Genomic DNA, 18,339 nt, shown 5'->3' with positions numbered 1-18,339 from the left:
CAGTACGAACATGTGCAACTGTAACTAGCTAAATTGTAACATCAAGCATGGACCATTTTCACTAGATCTGCATCACTGTACGAATTAAATGTTTTAAAACGACTGCCTAAAGGATCTAAACTCACTGAAGGAAATTACCAATGGCAGATTTGTTTCTGATATGATGCGCATGCGCATACACATGTACAGTTCTCCACGTTGGACCAGACGCAATCAATACATAGTTGAGTTACAAGATTCTCCAGTTGGATTGAATACATTGTATGAAGTTCATTAAACGGCAAATATAAAGTTGCTGGTGAGTAAGAATTGCTCGCTAGTTGCGTAGCTTCATTTTCGTGTTCAGACAATAATTAGTTTGAAGGCTAACGTCACTACTAGCTTAGCTGTCGTTAGTTCGCTTCCAGGCTGTTAGCTCGTTTATGGGAAAGCTAGGTAAGCTAACAGTAGTAACGTTAGCGTGTCAAAAGTAAGCTGAGGGAGTTTGCTAGATACATATTTTTTAAATGAAAGTTCAACGCATATCTTTAGGATTATGAGTTTCGGATGTTCTGTATAACATATCTCTCATTTCGTTGTAGACAGCTTTGTGTGGACTTCGACAGAAGAACATGCTAAATCCGGCAAACGGCGACCCGGTCCACGTCGTTACAAATTATGTGGAAGAATATTTGGACTTGGTCGAGTCACTACCATTCGACCTACAGAGGAGCGTGTCTCTTATGAAAGAAATTGACGCAAAATACCAAGGCAATTTGTTCACATTTCATCCACCGACTGTATACATACCTCTAATCATAATGTAGCTAGCTAACGTTAGCCAGCGAAACTGTTAGCCCAGCTAACATACGTTAGCTACAGTAACTTAGTAGGTAGCAAGCACCTGGCTACTGCTGGCATTCAGCTGTACCAGCTTGTGCATGCATCAGTAATGTAGTTGGAATAGTAGATACCCTTTATTTACATTTTGTCACTTAGTTATTAACTATATTTGTTCCAAAGTATGTACATGTATTTAGCTAGCTACAGTAAAACTATTGTTTACCTAATTAACTATTGTTTTTCACTTTACTAATGTGCTATGTTTGTTACATTTAAAAAAAACATTTTAACTAGGCTGGCATAATTTGTTTTTCTCAGATGTCCTGCAGGAGCTGGATGATGCTTATGAGCGCTACCGTCGGGAGTCCGACCCTCTCCAGCGGCGCAGAATGCAGCTGTCCATCCAGAGAGCTCTCATCAGCAGCCAGGAGCTAGGAGATGAGAAGATCCAGATTGCTGGGCAGATGGTGGGTAAACGTGGCTGGCTGCCTGTATACTTTGCTGAATTCCTGTCCAGCTTGTAAATAACAATATATAGATGAGGCAGCCCCACATTGGTCACTCTCCTTGACCAACCTATGTTACCCCACTGATCACAACCCACACAGTATAAACAAATAAACCCTGTATTGTCCCAGGTGGAATTGGTGGAGAACCGTAGCCCCCACTGATCACAACCCACACAGTATAAACAAATAAACCCTGTATTGTCCCAGGTGGAATTGGTGGAGAACCGTAGCCGGCAGGTGGACTGGCATTCTGAGCTCCTCCACACCTCCCAGGAGATCCCAGAGATCCATGTACCCACATCAACTGCTATGACGACGACTACAGCCTCCATGTCAACGTTAGCAGTGACAACCACACCAGGCAAAGTGGGTCACCACGACAAGAGGCGTGACGAGGCAACGCCAGGCTCAGTCGGTGGAGGGGAAAAGTCTGGCGGGAAACGTTCGCGGCGGCAGAAGAACGGAGAGAACCGGGAGAGCTATGGAGGCATGGATCATGGTGATGAGGCGGGCATGGGGGCAGCCAGGGAAAAGAGGGCCAAAATGTCATCGTCCAAGAAGAAGAAGAGGTCAAAGGGCAAATCAGAGAGGGAGGTGTCACCCCCAGACCTGCCCATCGACCCAGATGAGCCTACCTACTGCCTGTGTGAACAGGTGTCTTACGGCGAGATGATTGGCTGTGATAACGACGAGTGTCCCATTGAGTGGTTCCACTTCTCCTGTGTGGGGCTACATCACAAGCCCAAGGGGAAGTGGTTCTGCCCCAAATGCAGGGGTGAGAATGAGAAGATCATGGACAAGGCCCTGGAGAGGGTGAAGAAGGAGAGGGCCTACAACAGGTAGCTGCTCTACCTGGCCCAGTGAACGTTGTTTGTGGTCATGTTAGTTTTGTTTTTTGTTATTGTATTTTCTACTCCCAATTAGTATCAATGCTGTTTGAAAATGAAGAATTGGGGCCTCCTTAGTGGCACTTCAGTCTAAGGCGTCACTACAGACCCGGGTTCAATCCCAGGCTGTGTCGCAGCCAGGAGACCCATGAGGCGGCACACAATTGTCCCAGGTTCTCCGGGATGTCCTTGTCCCATCGCTCTCGTCGCTAGTTGTACGATGTTTCCTCCGACACATTGGTGCGGCTGGTTTCCGGGTTAAGCAAGCAGTGTGGCTTGGCAGGGTTGTGTTTTGGAGGACGCATGGCTCTCGACCTTCGCCTCTCCCGAGTCTGTACAGAATTGCAGCAATGGGACAAGACTAACTACCAATTGGATATCACAAAGTTGGAGAGAAAGGGTTAAAAAGTACAAATGAAGAATTAGAAAGAGGGACTTGTCATTTTAGTAAAGGCTGTACTGTAAGATGGACATCCTAGTTCAGTACCACTGGTTTAGAGCAGATATGTAATACAGATTATTGTATCATAGCCACACCAATGATTGACGCTAGTGTATCATGCATGCAACCATACTAGCCATATTGCTCCATACGAACAAATAAAACATTTTAACCAAGATTACGTGCTGAAAGTCATTCTAGACATGTACTATATTACAAGGTGGCTTACAGATATGAATGCAATGTGCTTCCTATGTTGAATTGTCTTTGCATCATCTGTATTTACCATGGGATGTGACTGCTGTTTGTTGTAAGAGCCATTAGTAATAGGGCTGCTCTAGCAGCAAGTTGTTGACAGATGGTTAAATTGATAATACTCATGTTTGACTGATGGCATGGGGCCTGTAGTTGTGACACCAGTAAAAAATGTTATTTAAATGCATCTTAGCCTGGAGCCCATTGTGTCTGGTCCAATGGTAGTATTCTTGAAGGCCTTGGCTTGTATATCATGAAATCCTTTGGTCCCTAGTCTGTGCTTACTGTGTCAAAAATAGCAAAGCAACAACTCATGTGTACACCATCATGCCATGTCTGCGATTAGTTTGATGTTTAAAGAGTTCCTTGCCAATAAACCATATTCTCATTAAGTTGGTGTCAAATGTCAATGCTGCAGATGCATTAACTGATGGAAGTGTGCAGCTAGTTTCTCAGCATTGCAAGAGATTACCGATTTCACAGTATTTACCAGATAGCGAAAGCTAAATATAAAGGTAGGGAGCACATGGTTAACCAGCCAAGAGAAACGTTACTACTGTCATAAAGGTAGCTTTGACGACTTATTTACAATTGCTGAAAAAGTGACATGGTGGACAACCAGTGCAAAATCTGTACAATCAGGATGTATGTTCTATATACACGAGTACTTACTGAACAGACAACACACTCACTGTCATGCATGTAACAGAGCTCACAGCAAAGACATGGGTTAAGCATGTGGGTCTAGTTCTGAATCCGGTTGTTTAAGGATGAACACACGCAACAATTTTCCAAAGAAAGGTAATGAGCTTGATAGCTCAGATGCTGCTTTGTAAAGTGAGCTTATGTATTAAAGGGTAAGGGGAGCACACCAAAGAAAGGACCTACAAGCAGGTTAACATGATGAATTGATATTTCTTCCAAACATTACACATCAGTCCAACTAATTTATTTCAGTGTGGGAAGGGAGGAGGCAGGTAATTGACGTCCAAAAATTGTCCTCAATTGAAGACGGTGGCGACAAAAACAAGATTCAGCACATAAGTCCCCTGATAAGCCAAAACAGGAGAGAGACAGAAAAAAATAACAAAAACTCCACTCCAAGCGTGTTAGGAAAAAAAATGTTCAACAAGGGACAGGTAAAGTGCATAAATGTCAAATTAAAATGGAGGAAGAAACAAAAAAAATCTAAATTAAGATGTACTACTCAAACTCGCATCACACACAGCTCAGCGCTGGGGATAGAGAAGGCCAGAAGGGAGAGGATGTGGTCAACTGTCCCTCCAGCTCTGTTCTACAATGGCCGACACACGCTTCTCGTACTCCCTCTTGTTTTCTTGGTAAAGCTGGGCCGCCTGACTGTTGGCTGGGCTGTTGGGGTTTGGTTCGTCTAGCAGAGACTGGAAGAAGGGAAGGGAGCAAGGTGATGAATAATGAGCCAACTGAGTAGACAAGACAGGCTTTCTACAGCACAGAGATCAAGACATAAAAGTGGGCATGCACCATGACACTTCAGGATGTTCAGTATGGGAAGTCTAACATCTGTTGTGTTTTATAATCTCTGCTTTGTCGCAGTAGGACTAAATGTTGACAGGGAAGGGAGGATACATGGCATATAAAATGTATTATGGAAAACAAGATATATTTGCCTTGCCTGAATAGAGGTAAGAATGGATGACACATCATAGGTTGGACTCCATCGATTCTGCAGAATGTCTAGACATATACTGCCATCTGCATACACTGTAAATAAAACGGAAGGGTTAAAATACCATTAACCTTTGCAGTACTAACCATAATCAGGCTGTTTTGCTACTGTCGTTGTGACAACATACCATTTGGATGAAACATCTTTGACACAAATCGTACTGTGGGGGGTTTGTTAGGGTATTCTTCTGTGAACTCAACAGTAAGCTTAAATGTGCCTGGAACATAAAATATGGGGAGGAAAGAAGAATTAGAACCATGGCTCTAGTTCATATCACTCATACTATCATGAAACAAAGAATGTTAGAAAACTTAGCATTTACAGGTGTTGTATTATCTGTAACACTGCCGGTAGATAAAACAGGAAGTTGATGATTGACTGCTTTAGCCTACTTTATGTGAAATTGATAAAATCAACAACTACGTCACACACAACCCGTAGCTCCGTAGAGTATGAAAACATAAAGAATGGGGTGCACAGTGCTGTACTCACCGTCCTCAAAAGGTGTCCCTTCTGGGCTGTAAAGGGAAATAAATATGTTTAAATGTTCTCTGTATGTGTGAAAAATGTGTCATTTCCCAGTAAATAAGTTAACAGATGAAGGAGGAACATTGTGATGAGCAGATGAATCACTTCACATTTTTGGTATCATTGGCCCAGAAAGGTATTGAAATGACCTTGATCTCACAGAATTACCAATAACTACGCTGACCAGCTGGCAAGTGTCTACAATGACATGTTCAACCTCTCCCTGATCCAGTCAGTAATGCCTACACGTTAAGACCACCATAGTCCCTGTACCCAAGAATGCCAAGGTAACCGTCTAAATGACTATCGCCTCATAGCACTCACATCTGTAGCCATGAAATCCCTTGAAAAGCTGGTAATGGCTCACATCAACACCATCACCCTAGCCACCCTGGACCCCTTCAAATCTGCATACCGCCCAAACAGATCCACAGATGATGCAATCTCTATTGCACTCCACACTAGAGGTGGACCGATTACTCGGCATGGCCGATTAATTAGGGCTGATTTCAAGTTTTCATAACAATCGGTAATCGGCATTTTTGGACGCCGATTATGGCCGATTACATTGCACTCCACGAAGAAACTGCGTGGCAGGCTGACCACCTGTTACGCGAGTGCAGCGTCAAAAGGACCTTGGGGCTGCAATGAGCCAAGGTAAGTTGCTAGCTAGCATTAAACGTATCTTATAAAAAACAATCAATCTTCACATAATCACTAGTTAACCTAGTAATATCAACCGTACTCCCTCTTACTTCCGGCGCCGACAGAGATGGCCGCCTCGCTTCGCGTTCCTAGGAAACTATGCATTTTTTTTTTTTTTTTTTTACGTGTTATTTCTTACATTGGTACCCCAGGTCATCTTAGGTTTCATTACATACAGTCGAGAAGAACTACTGAACATAAGAGCAGCGTCAACTCACCATCAGTACGACCAAGAAGCGAAGCGGATCCTGTGTTCTGCCTTTCACCCAGGACAACGGAATGGATCCCAGCCGGCGACCCAAAAAAACGACTTCGTAAACAGGGGAAACGGAGCGGTCTTCTGGTCAGACTCCGGAGACGGGCACATCGTGCACCACTCCCTAGCATTCTTCTCGCCAATGTCCAGTCTCTTGACAACAAGGTTGATGAAATCCGAGCAAGGGTAGCATTCCAGAGGGACATCAGAGACTAACGTTCTTTGCTTCACGGAAACATGGCTCACTGGAGAGACGCTATCGGAGTCGGTGCAGCCAGCTGGTTTCTCCACGCATCGCGCAGACAGAAACAAACATCTTTCTGGTAAGAAGAGGGGCGGGGGCGTATGCTTCATGGTTAACGTGACGTGGTGTGATCATAACAACATACAGGTACTCAAGTCCTTCTGTTCACCTGATTTAGAATTCCTCACAATCAAATGTCGACCGCATTATCTGCCAAGGGAATTCTCTTCGATTATAATCACAGCCGTATATATTCCCCCCCAAGCAGACACATTGATGGTTCTGAACTAACTTTATTTGACTCTTTGCAAACTGGAATCCATTTATCCAGAGGCTGCATTCATTGTAGCTGGGGATTATAACAAGGCTAATCTGAAAACAAGACTCCCTAAATTTTATCAGCATATCGATTGCGCAACCAGGGCTGGAAAAACCTTGGATCACTGCTACTCTAACTTCCGCGACGCATATAAGGCCCTGCCCCGCCCTCCTTTCGGAAAAGCTGACCACGACTACATTTTGTTGATCCCTGCCTACAGACAGAAACTAAAACAAGAAGCTCCAGCGCTGAGGTCTGTTCAACGCTGGTCCGACCAATCTGATTCCACACTCCAAGACTGCTTCCATCACGTGGACTGGGATATTTTTCGTATTGCGTCAGACAACAACATTGACGAATACACTGATTCGGTGAGCGAGTTCATTAGAACGTGCGTTGAAGATGTCGTTCCCATAGCAACGATTAAAACATTCCCAAACCAGAAACCGTGGATTGATGGCAGCATTCGCGTGAAACTGAAAGCCCAAACCACTGCTTTTAAATCAGGGCAAGGTGACCGGAAACATGACCGAATACAGTGTAACTATTCCCTCCGCAAGGCAATCAAACAAGCTAAGCGTCAGTATAGAGACAAAGTAGAATCTCAATTCAACAGCTCAGACACAAGAGATATGTGGCAGGGTCTACAGTCAATCACAGATTCCAAAAAGAAAACCAGCCCTGTCACGGACCAGGATGTCTTGCTCCCAGGCAGACTAAATAACTTTTTTTGCCCGCTTTGAGGACAATACAGTGCCACTGACACGGCCCGCAACTAAAACCTGGACTCTCCTTCACTGCAGCCGACGTGAGGAAAACATTTAAACGTGTCAACCCACGCAAGGCTGCAGGCCCAGACGGCATCCCCAGCAGCGCCCTCAGAGCATGCGCAGACCAGCTGGCTGGTGTGTTTACGGACATATTCAATCAATCCCTATCCCAGTCTGTTGTTCCCACATGCTTCAAGAGGGCCACCATTGTTCCTGTTCCCAAGAAAGCTAAGGTAACTGAGCTAAACGACTACCGCCCCGTAGCACTCACTTCCGTCATCATGAAGTGCTTTGAGAGACTAGTCAAGGACCATATCACCTCCACCCTACCTGACACCCTAGACCCACTCCAATTTGCTTACCGCCCAAATAGGTCCACAGACGATGCAATCTCAACCACACTGCACACTGCCCTAACCCATCTGGACAAGAGGCATACCTATGTGAGAATTCTGTTCATCGACTACAGCTCGGCATTTAACACCATAGTGCCCTCCAAGCTCGTCATCAAGCTCGAGACCCTGGGTCTCGACCCCGCCCTGTGCAACTGGGTACTGGACTGACGGGCCGCCCCCAGGTGGTGAGGGTAGGCAACAACATTTCCACCCCGCTGATCCTCAACACTGGCGCCCCACAAGGGTGCGTTCTGAGCCCTCTCCTGTACTCCCTGTTCACCCACGGCTGCGTGGCCACACACGCCTCCAACTCAATCATCAAGTTTGCGGACGACACAACAGTGGTAGGCTTGATTACCAACAACGACGAAACGGCCTACAGGGAGGAGGTGAGGGCCCTCGGAGTGTGGTGTCAGGAAAATAAGCTCACACTCAACAACAATACTGAACAAACACTCAACAAAACTAAGGAGATGATTGTGGACTTCAGGAAACAGCAGAGGGAACACCCCCCTATCCACATCGATGGAACAGTAGTGGAGAGGGTAGTAAGTTTTAAGTTCCTCGGCGTACACATCACAGACAAACTGAATTGGTCCACCCACACAGACAGCATCGTGAAGAAGGAGCAGCAGCGCCTCTTCAACCTCAGGAGGCTGAAGAAATGTGGCTTGTCACCAAAAGCACACAAACTTCTACAGATGCACAATCGAGAGCATCCTGTCGGGCTGTATCACCACCTGGTACGGCAACTGCTCCGCCCACAACCGTAAGGCTCTCCAGAGGGTAGTGAGGTCTGCACAACGCATCACCGGGGGCAAACTACCTGCCCTCCAGGACACCTACACCACCCGATGTCACAGGAAGGCCATAAAGATCATCAAGGACAACAACCACCCGAGCCACTGCCTGTTCACCCCGCTATCATCCAGAAGGCGAGGTCAGTACAGGTGCATCAAAGCTGGGACCGAGAGACTGAAAAACAGCTTCTATCTCAAGGCCATCAGACTGTTAAACAGCCACCACTCAACTCCAGCCCCTTTAATAATGGGAATTGATGGGAAATGATGTAAAATATATCACTAGCCACTTTAAACAATGCTACCTAATATAATGTTTACATACCCTACATTATTCATCTCATATGTATATGTATATACTGTACTCTATATAATCTACTGCATCTTTATGTAATACATGTATCACTAGCCACTTTAACTATGCCACTTTGTTTACATGCTCATCTCATATGTATATACTGCACTTAATACCATCTACTGTATCTTGCCTATGCCGCTCTGTACCATCACTCATTCATATATCTTTATGTACATATTCTTTATCCCCTTACACTTGTGTCTATAAGGTAGTAGTTTTGGAATTGTTAGCTAGATTACTTGTTGGTTATTACTGCATTGTCGGAACTAGAAGCACAAGCATTTCGCTACACTCGCATTAACATCTGCTAACCATGTGTATGTGACAAATAAAATTTGATTTGAACCATGTGTAGTTAACTAGCTTGTCCTGCGTTGCATATAATCAATGCGGTGCATGTTCATTTATCATCGAATCACAGCCTACTTCAACTTTGCCAAACGGGTGATCACAGCCTACTTCAACTTTGCCAAACGGGTGATCACAGCCTACTTCAACTTTGCCAAACGGGTGATGATTTAAAAGCTCATTTCCAAAAAAAGCACATTCGTTGCACAAATGTACCTAACCATAAACAGCAATGCATTTCTTAAAATCAATACACAAGTATATTTTTTTAAACCTGTATATTTAGTTAAATTAAATGCATGTTAGAAGGCAATATTAACTAGGGAAATTGTGTCACTTCTCTTGCATTCAATGCAAGCAGAGTCAGGGTATATGCAACAGTTTGGCAGCCTGGCTCGTTGCGAACTGTGCTTCTTCCTAACAAAGACCGTAATTAATTTGCCAGAATTTTACATGGTTATGACATAACATTGAAAGTTGTGCAATGTAACAGCATATTTATACTTAGGGTTGCCACCCGTTCGACAAAATACGGATTGGTTTCTTATTACACTGAAAGAATAAACGCTTTGTTTTCAAAATTATAGTTTACGGATTTGACAATATTAAATGACCAAAGGCTCGTATTTCTGTGTGTTTATTATAATTAGGTCTATGATTTGATATTTGATAGAGCAATCTGAGCGGTGGTAGGCAGCAGTAGGCTCGTAAGCATTCATTCAAACAGCACTTTCCTGCGTTTGCCAGCAGCTCTTAGCAATGCTTGAAGCACAGCGCTGTTTATGAATTCAAGCCGATCAACTGCCGAGATTAGGTTGTCAATACTAAAGTGCCAATAAGAACATCCAATAGTCAAAAGGTATATGAAATACAAATGGTATAGAGAGAAATAGTCGACGCGTCATAATTCCTATAATAATTACAACCTAAAACTTCTTAACTGTGAATATTGAAGAACTGAGAATATTGAACCACCAGCTTTCATATGTTCTCATGTTCTGAGCAAGGAACTTAAACGTTAGCTTTTTTTTCTACATGGCACATACTGCACTTTTACTTTACTTTCTTCTCTTTGCATTATTTATTTGAGACTAAATATAATTTATTTATGTATTATATTAAGTTAAAATAAAAGGGTTCATTGTTCATTCAGTATTGTTGTAATAGTCAGTATTACAAATACATATAAAAATCATCCGATTAGTCGGTATCTGCTTTTTTGGTCCACCAATAATCAGCATTGAAAAATCATAATCGGTCGACCTCTAGTATAGAGGACCTGGATGACAGGAAGTTTAGCCCCAGTGATGTACTGGGCCGTTCGCACTACCCTCTGTAGTGTCTCAATTTTTATTACTATTTACTTTTTAACTCCGCATTGTTGGGAATGGGCTCATAAGTACTTCACGGTAAAGTCTACGCCTGTTGTTTTTGGCGCATGTGACCAATAAAATATGATTTGAAACCAAGACAGAAGGCGGTTTCTGAACCCAATATTTGCTGCCAGAGCATGGGGTTATAAATAATATTGCACAGAAAATCTGTGACAGTCTGAATGTGCACCTCTGACCGCTTGCGCTTCGCCATCTTACCCAAATATGACTGCATTCCACACCATTATGTTGTTTTCGGAAGGGGCACCACTGACGCCAGCCGGAGGGTCTTCTTGTAACCTATGGGGCCCGAGAAAAACAACTTTAGTTCCGTGTCAAAATTGCTTGCTACCTAGCTAATATATACTTATTAACCCTACTTTCAAACTGATAGTTATTTTACAAATCGACACATTACTATACTCACTCTTACTTGCAATATTATCAACCAATGCAGAAGCCCATAAAAGTGTTAACGCTACTTAGCTAGCTCAACGTACTACCCTGTACAGTAGGTGGTGGTTACACACCTTATGAGTGTGGTCTGCCAATAAACCTCAAAGAAGGGACGTAAGTGGGAAGATGGCGGAAGTGGATGCGGAGTTTGAATCAAGCAGCACGTTGAGCAAATTTGGTTGAAGACAAATGTTCCGAATGGACAACAGTAGTATTTAAAACTGGAACGAAAAGGAAATTGTCTAAAATTGGATTGGAGGATACGTGTATGAATGATAATGAATCGCTTCTTGTTGGGATGCGTTTGTTGAGCAAGGATGCATATGTGAGAAACCCATTTGAGGTGTCAAATGGTGAAGTACGCGCTTGGAAAAGTCTGAGAGTGACCAGTAGTGGTTTTATTTTGATTAATTGTATTTCTGAAGAGTAGAGGAAGATTGCTGTGGGCCTAAAAAGAATCCGGACAACAGAATTTTTGAGTTCTGAACTTCGCAGTAGAGCACCTGTCAACCGAGTCATCTCAGGGGTGACGACGGATGTTCAGGTGGAATACCTGAATTGAATTCCTGGTGTGGTTGATGCACAGCGTCTGATCCCCTGGGTGAACAAGAAGAACGTCTGTCGGGCCTGTTGTTTTTTGATAAAGAGCAATTACCTATGCATGTGAAGCTTGGTTACGTAAGATACGCAGTAAGAGCTTTCACCTGAGTGTAAGGATGTAAAATTTGGCCATTTTTCAAGTGTTTGGACTTAAGGCTCGACATCTGAAAACTTGCATGGGGTACTGGCACCGGAAGACCCGCCCTCACCAGGTTCCCCTTGAGCCTGTGTAGGGAACAGATCTGTTTTATTTATTTTTTACAGAAAATTTGTTTATTTTCTTTTGGTAGTTTGTTCACTTTTTTGGGGGAACCCTGTTTCCACCCCGCATTGTGGCGGGATGCACATTCAATTGTGTGTTCGCCAATATACCATAGAAGAAACTAAACGTCACTCACAAACCGTAACGGTTAACGTTATGCATTCAAGCACGGGACATCGCAAAACCAACCTGAGTAATCTTATGACGTATTGTTAATCTAACCCAGTTTCGCTTGCGAGTGAGCTATGGTGACTCGCATTGGGAGAGCAAATTGTTTTCTTCGCTAGCTAATCTGTAGCCAAGTATTGGCTGGCAAGCTAAATAATTAACGTAGCTGACTGTTTTAGAGTTCGACGACTTTCTCGGCATGAGCTATTTTCAAACGCAACATTACACATTTGAGAATTGTAAACTAGGTAAACCCCAAAATGTCAGGAAACAGACGGCTGTGTGACTTGCTGGTTAACGTTTGCTAGCTTGCTTGGTAACCTTCGCTGACTAGCTTTGCTAGTTAGCTTCTTCAGACATCAATAACACCATCCGTGAAAAATGTTCATCTCACCGTTTAAAATCTCTCATCAATCGTCTTCTTGCCGGAGTAGACATCGTAAACTAAATATATAACGGTAACACAAATGTACTGCTTTATTTACAACAAAAGTGTTTATAATATAGCTAGTTAATGTTGGGTTTACAACAACATTCAGCTCTCTTTTTTTCCGCTGCCGCCTCGGTGAAACGATATCCTCCGAGTCCTACCCTAGCCGCTGGTAAGTGGCATATTAGGCGATACCACTTCAGCTAATAGGGGACGTCTTCGTTTCCGTAGTCTTCTAAAGAAAACAGAGACGTACGATAATTTAGGTTTTAATATAATTTGACTTTATTGTATTACATTTGTATTGATAAACGATTTAATACGTATCTATTGACTTAGTCTCACCTTATTTTTTATTTGAGACCGTGTTTGACGGGGGGCGTGGTTACAGTAAGGTAGCATTTGTACGGTTAGGTTAAAAAAAACTCCAGCTATGAACCTCGGTCTTGGAGACAGGTGACAAACGGGTGTTCGCACAGGTGAAATAGTGGGCATTTTCCAGATACAAAGGGAGCGGAGAGGAATACTAGGACATTTTTGCAAAAATCATGGTTGCCTCTGGCAGGAGGCTGAGCCTTGGCCGCAAGTGGATCTTCCAATAAGGCAATAACCCCAAGCACACATTAACATCTACAATGAAATAATAATTGACCACAAAATCAACAGTTTGCAATGCCCATCTGTCTCTGGACTTCGAACCCCATTCAAAACCTGGGGTTTGAAATGAAGAGGGCAGTCCAAAAAGGGAGACTATGTATATCAAAGATCTGGAAATATTCTGTATGGAGGAATGGTCAAAGAGCCCTCCCAATGTGTTCTCCAATCTCATATTTTCTTCTAGAAAAAGGCTGTGTTGGTCTATCCTCACAAGGTAAGGTATTGAAAACAGGTGTCAATTTTAACCCCTATAATTCTGAAACAAATATTACTTGTTAAATAACATTTATTTTAATAAAAATTGGTTTCTTCTATAAAAATACACTACCGGTCAAACGTTTTAGAACACCTACTCATTCAAGGGTTTTTATTTATTTTTACTATTTTATAGATTGTAGAATAATAGTGAAGACATCAAAGCTATGAAATAACACATGGAATCATGTATTAACCAAAAAAGTGTTAAACAAATCCAAATATATAGCCACCCATTGCAGTGATGACAGCTTTGCACACTCTTGGCATTCTCTCAACCAGCTTCACCTGGAATGCTTTTCCAATAGTCTTGAAGGAGTTCCCACATATGCTGAGCACTTGTTGGCTGCTTTTACTTCACTCTGCGGTCCGACTTACCACAAACCAACTCAATTTGGTTGACGTCGGGGGATTGTGGAGGCCAGGTCATCTGATGCATCACTCCATCACTCTCCTTCTTCGTAAAATAGCTCTTACACAGCCTGGAGATGTTTTGGGTCACTGTCCTGTTGAAAAACAAATGATAGATCTACTAAGCCCAAACCAGATGGGATGGTGTATCACTGCAGAATGCTGTGGTAGCCATGCTGGTTAAGTGTGCATTGAATTCTAAATAAATCACAGTGTCACCAGCAAAACACCCCCACACCATAACACCTCCTCCTCCATGCTTTACAGTGGGAAATACACATGCGGAGATCATCCGTTCACCCACACCGCGTCTCACAAAGACATGGCGGTTGGAACCAAAAATCTACAATTTGGACTTCAGACCAAAGGACAAATTTCCACCGGTCTAATGTCCATTGCTCGTGTTTCTTGGCCCAAGCAAGTCTCTTCTTATTGGTGTCCTTCAGTAGTGGTTTCTTTGCAACAATTCGACCATGACGGCCTGATGCACACAGTCTCCTCTGAACAGTTGATGTTGATGTGTCTGTTACTTGAACTCTGTGAAGCATTTATTTGGGCTGCAATTTCTGAGGCTGATAACTCTAATGAACTTCTCCTCTGCAACAGAGGCAACTCTGGGTCTTCCATTCCTGTGGCGGTCCTCATGAGAGCCAGTTCATAGGACTTGATGGTGTTTGCGACTGCACTTGAAGAAACGTTCAAAGCTTTTGAAATGTTCTGTATTGACTGACCATGACTTAAAGTAATGGACTGTTGTTTCTCTTTGCTTATTTGAGCTTTTCTTGCCATAACATGGACTTGGTCTTCTACCAATTACAACTGATTGGCTCAAACACATTAAGAAGGAAAGAAATTCCACAAATTAACAAGACACACCTGTTAATTGAAATGCATTGCAGGTGACTAGCTCATGAAGCTGGTTGAGAGAATGCAAAGCATGTGCAAAGCTGTCATCAAGGCAAAGGGTGGCTAATTGAAGAATCTCAAATATAAAATATATTTGGATTTGTTTCACACTTTTTTGGTATACATGATTCCATATGTGCTATTTCATAATTGCGATGTCTTCACTATTACTCTACAATGCAGAAAATAGTAAAATAAAGAAAAATCCTTGAATGTGTAGGTGTTCCTAATAATTCAGACGGGTAGTGTAGGACATGCCTCTCACTAAATAGCAGAATGTCAACGTTCCTTCCTGTCCTAGACTTACATTTTTTGTATATTACCTTTATTTAACTAGGCAAGTAAGTTAAGAACAAATTCTTATTTTCAGTGACGGCCTAGGAAATGTGGGTTAACTGCCTTGTTTAGCGGCAGAAGGACAGATTTTTACCTTGTCAGCTCGGGGATTTGATCTTGGAACCTTTCGGTTAACCACCTGGCTACCCGCCACCCCAGACTATGGTGACATACAGTGCATTCAGAAAGTATTCAGACTCCCTTGACTTTGTACAAATTTTGTTACGTTACAGCTTGTTCTAGAATTGATTAAATCGTTTTTTCCCCTGATCATTTTACACAATACCCCATCACGACAAAGCAAAAACAGGTATTTAGACATTTTTACAAAACAACTGAAATATCACATTTACAGTACTCAGACCCTTTACTCAGTACTTTGTTGAAGCACCTTTGGCAGCGATTACAGCCTTGTGTTTTCTTGAGTATGGCGCTACAAGCTTGGATCACCTGTATTTGAGGAGTTTCTCCCATTCTTCTCTGCAGATCCTCTTAATTAAGCTCTGTCGGTTGGATGGGGAGCGTCACTGCACCGCTATTTTCAGATCTCTCCAGAAAGGTTCAATCGGGTTCAAGTCCAGGCTCTGGCTGCGCCACTCAAGGACATTCAGATACTTGTCCCGAAGCCACTCCTGCGTTGTCTTGGTGTTGAAATATTTTTTATCAGTAATGACTAAATAATGTATACATTTAACGTAGAATTATAACTAATATAATTATATCCTGTCTGATAAAGAATGGTTCTACATAGGCAAAGAGGAAGTGTTAACAGACAACTTGTGACCACTGTGAAACCGATAACAGGAAGAAAGTCTCCCCAAACCGTTAGGCTTGCAGTAGATTATGCAACTTGTGGTAGCATATGATAAGCAATATGTGTGTGTTGGAATGGACTTTTGAAAGCAGCTATGTCCTTGTCGGAGAGGAGGGACATTTAGGACGCTATGACGCTATGTGTGATATATAAACTAATGTACATGGTATTTTGAGCAGAGCTCTTGAGAATAAACGCTAGTGTTTTAATTGAATTGGTTAATGAACACATAACACATAACTAAATTCATCTAACACTTGGTTGTGTGCTTAGGGTCGTTGTCCTGCTGGAAGGTGAACCTTCGCCCCAGTCTGAGGTCCTGAGCGCTCTGAATCAGGTTTTCATTAAGGATCTCAATGTACTTTGCTCCATTCATTTTTCTCTCAATCCTGACTAGTCTCCCAGTCCCTGCCGCTGAAAACCACCACCATGCTTCACCGTAGGGATGGTGCCAGGTTTCCTCCAATCTTTGTTTCATCAGACCAGAGAATCTTGTTTCTCATGGTCTGAGAGTCCTTTAGGTGCCTTTTGGCAAACTCCAAGCAGGCTTTCATATGCCTTTTACTGAGGAGTGGCTTCCGCCTGGCCACTCTACCATAAAGGCCTGATTGCTGGAGTGCTGCAGAGATGATTGTGCTTCTGAAAGGTTCTTCCATCTCTACAGAGAAACTATTGAGCTCTGTCAGAGTGACAATCAGGTTCTTGGTCACCTCGCTGACCAAGGCCCTTCTGCTCTATGGCTGAGTTTAGCCAGGCAGCCAGCTTTAGAAAGAGTTTTGGTGGTTCCAAACTTATTAGATTTAAGAATTATGGAGGCCACTGCGTTCTTGGGGTCCTTCAATGCTGCAGAAATGTTTTGGTACCCTTCCCCAGATCTGTGCCTCGACACAATCCTATCTCACACCTCTATGGACAATTCCTTCAACCTCATGTCATGGTTTTTGCTCTGACATGCACTGTCAACTGTGGGACCTTATATAGACAGGTGTATTTCTTTGAATTTACCACAGGTGGACTCCAATTACGTTGTAGAAACATCTCAAGGATGATCAATGGAAACAGGATGCACCTGAGCTCAATTTTGAGTCTCATAGCAAAGGGTCTGAATACTTTTGTGAATAAGGTATTTTTGTTTTTTATTTTAAAGAAGTTATTTAAAAAAAATATATATATATATTTTTGCTTCGTCATGGTGGGTAGATTAATGAGGATTTTTATTTATTTTATTTAATTTATTTAATCCATTTTAGAATAAGGCTGTAACATATGTAGAAAAAGTCAAGGGGTCTGAATACTTTCCGAATGCACTGTAATCTACATGAATGCAGTCGCCACTTCATTAAAGCCTTTAGATGCAATTTAACATGATAAAACAAAGTGCACTAAGTGTGACAGATGTTGTACTCATCACTGCTCGCTCTATCAGAAAGTAGGATGGCCCTCTTTGACCTCACGTAGGTTGAAACACTACATTTTATTCATTTATAAACTCTCACATTACCTGACATCTTTACTTATCCATAGATGTAAGAGTTACCATACCCAATCACAATGATGACTAACTCTGGATATTCTGTCTGTTGCTACACACTTAAAAAAAACTGCTTTTACACTGAATAAAAATATAAATGCAACATGCAACAATTTCATAGATTTTACTGAATTATATAAGGAAAACTGTCAATTGAAATATATTCATTAGGTCCTAATCTATGGATTTCACATGACTGGGAATACAGATATGTAAATCACAGAGACCTTAAAAAAAAGGTAGGGGTGTAGATCAGAAAACTAGTCAGTATCTGGTGTGACCACCATTTGCCTCATGCAGTGTGACAACTCCTTCACATAGAGTTGATCAGGCTGTTGATTGTGGCCTGTGGAATGTTGTCCCACTCCTCTTCAATGACTGTGCGAAGGTGTTGGATATTGGCAGGAACTGGAACACGCCGTCGTACATGTCGATTCATCTCAAACATGCTCAATAGGTGACATGGTGAATATGCAGGCAATGGAAGAACTGGGACATTTTAGCTTCCAGGAATTGTGTATAGATCCTTGCGACATGGGGCAGTGCATTATCATGTTGAATGAGGTGATGGCGGCGGATGAATGGCACGACAATGGGCCTCAGGATCTCGTCACAGTATCTCTGTGCATTCAGAGTGCCATCAATAAAATGTAATTGTGTTCGTTGTCCGTTGCTTATGCTTTCCCATACCATAACCCCACCGCCACCATGGGGCATTGTTCACAATGTTGAACAGTAAGCCGCTTGCCCACACAATGCCATACACGCTGTCTGCCATCTGCCCGGTACAGTTG

General features: G+C 42.6%; 2 protein-coding genes across 7 annotated transcripts; one reads left to right on the top strand and one right to left on the bottom strand.

Moving 5' to 3' along the window:
- The first annotated feature begins 175 nt into the window (after window positions 1-175).
- LOC139380680 (inhibitor of growth protein 1-like) lies at window positions 176-3,307 on the top strand. Of its 3 annotated transcripts, none has more exons than XM_071123609.1 (4): window positions 176-298; window positions 586-750; window positions 1,141-1,289; window positions 1,539-3,307. In XM_071123609.1, exons 2-4 carry the CDS (start codon window positions 612-614, stop codon window positions 2,172-2,174), a joined length of 924 nt encoding a protein of 307 aa, XP_070979710.1. In that variant the 5' UTR covers window positions 176-298; window positions 586-611; the 3' UTR covers window positions 2,175-3,307. The 3 variants fall into 3 exon arrangements, with proteins under 3 accessions (XP_070979710.1, XP_070979709.1, XP_070979711.1); XM_071123608.1 differs by having other exon boundaries at window positions 178-435; window positions 1,539-2,677; XM_071123610.1 differs by lacking the exon at window positions 586-750 and having other exon boundaries at window positions 178-298; window positions 1,539-2,677.
- Window positions 2,661-16,082, bottom strand: LOC139380688 (ubiquitin-conjugating enzyme E2 A-like). 4 transcript variants are annotated; one of them, XM_071123621.1, is made up of 8 exons: window positions 12,600-12,794; window positions 11,880-12,000; window positions 11,679-11,772; window positions 10,939-11,019; window positions 5,116-5,141; window positions 4,751-4,840; window positions 4,570-4,658; window positions 2,661-4,315 (listed from the first exon to the last, which is right to left on the bottom strand). In XM_071123621.1, exons 4-8 carry the CDS (start codon window positions 10,962-10,964, stop codon window positions 4,187-4,189), a joined length of 360 nt encoding a protein of 119 aa, XP_070979722.1. In that variant the 5' UTR covers window positions 10,965-11,019; window positions 11,679-11,772; window positions 11,880-12,000; window positions 12,600-12,794; the 3' UTR covers window positions 2,661-4,186. The 4 variants fall into 4 exon arrangements, with proteins under 4 accessions (XP_070979722.1, XP_070979723.1, XP_070979724.1 ...); XM_071123622.1 differs by lacking the exons at window positions 11,679-11,772; window positions 11,880-12,000; window positions 12,600-12,794 and adding exons at window positions 13,926-14,053; window positions 15,651-16,082; XM_071123623.1 differs by lacking the exons at window positions 11,679-11,772; window positions 11,880-12,000; window positions 12,600-12,794 and adding an exon at window positions 15,651-15,974.
- Between the last annotated feature and the right edge of the window lie 2,257 nt (window positions 16,083-18,339).

This window comes from Oncorhynchus clarkii, chromosome 22, assembly GCF_045791955.1.
Source record: "Oncorhynchus clarkii lewisi isolate Uvic-CL-2024 chromosome 22, UVic_Ocla_1.0, whole genome shotgun sequence".
In the NCBI taxonomy this organism is placed as follows: domain Eukaryota; kingdom Metazoa; phylum Chordata; class Actinopteri; order Salmoniformes; family Salmonidae; genus Oncorhynchus; species Oncorhynchus clarkii.
The sequence above is the reverse complement of the archived record's forward strand: the minus strand, read 5'-3'. Positions and strand labels throughout refer to the sequence as shown.

Bases quoted from the DNA above. Each gene is read 5' to 3' on its own strand.
- LOC139380680 (XM_071123608.1), top strand. The intron at 751-1,140 runs GCAATTTGTTCA...TGTTTTTCTCAG, and splicing joins AATTGACGCAAAATACCAAG to ATGTCCTGCAGGAGCTGGAT. The intron at 1,290-1,538 runs GTGGGTAAACGT...GTATTGTCCCAG, and splicing joins TCCAGATTGCTGGGCAGATG to GTGGAATTGGTGGAGAACCG.
- LOC139380688 (XM_071123620.1), bottom strand. From the start codon at position 12,643: ATGTCTACTCCGGCAAGAAGACGATTGATGAGAGATTTTAAACG. The intron at 4,659-4,750 runs GTATGTTGTCAC...TTTTATTTACAG, and splicing joins AAAGATGTTTCATCCAAATG to TGTATGCAGATGGCAGTATA. The intron at 4,316-4,569 runs GCAAGGCAAATA...CCCTTCTTCCAG, and splicing joins CCATTCTTACCTCTATTCAG to TCTCTGCTAGACGAACCAAA.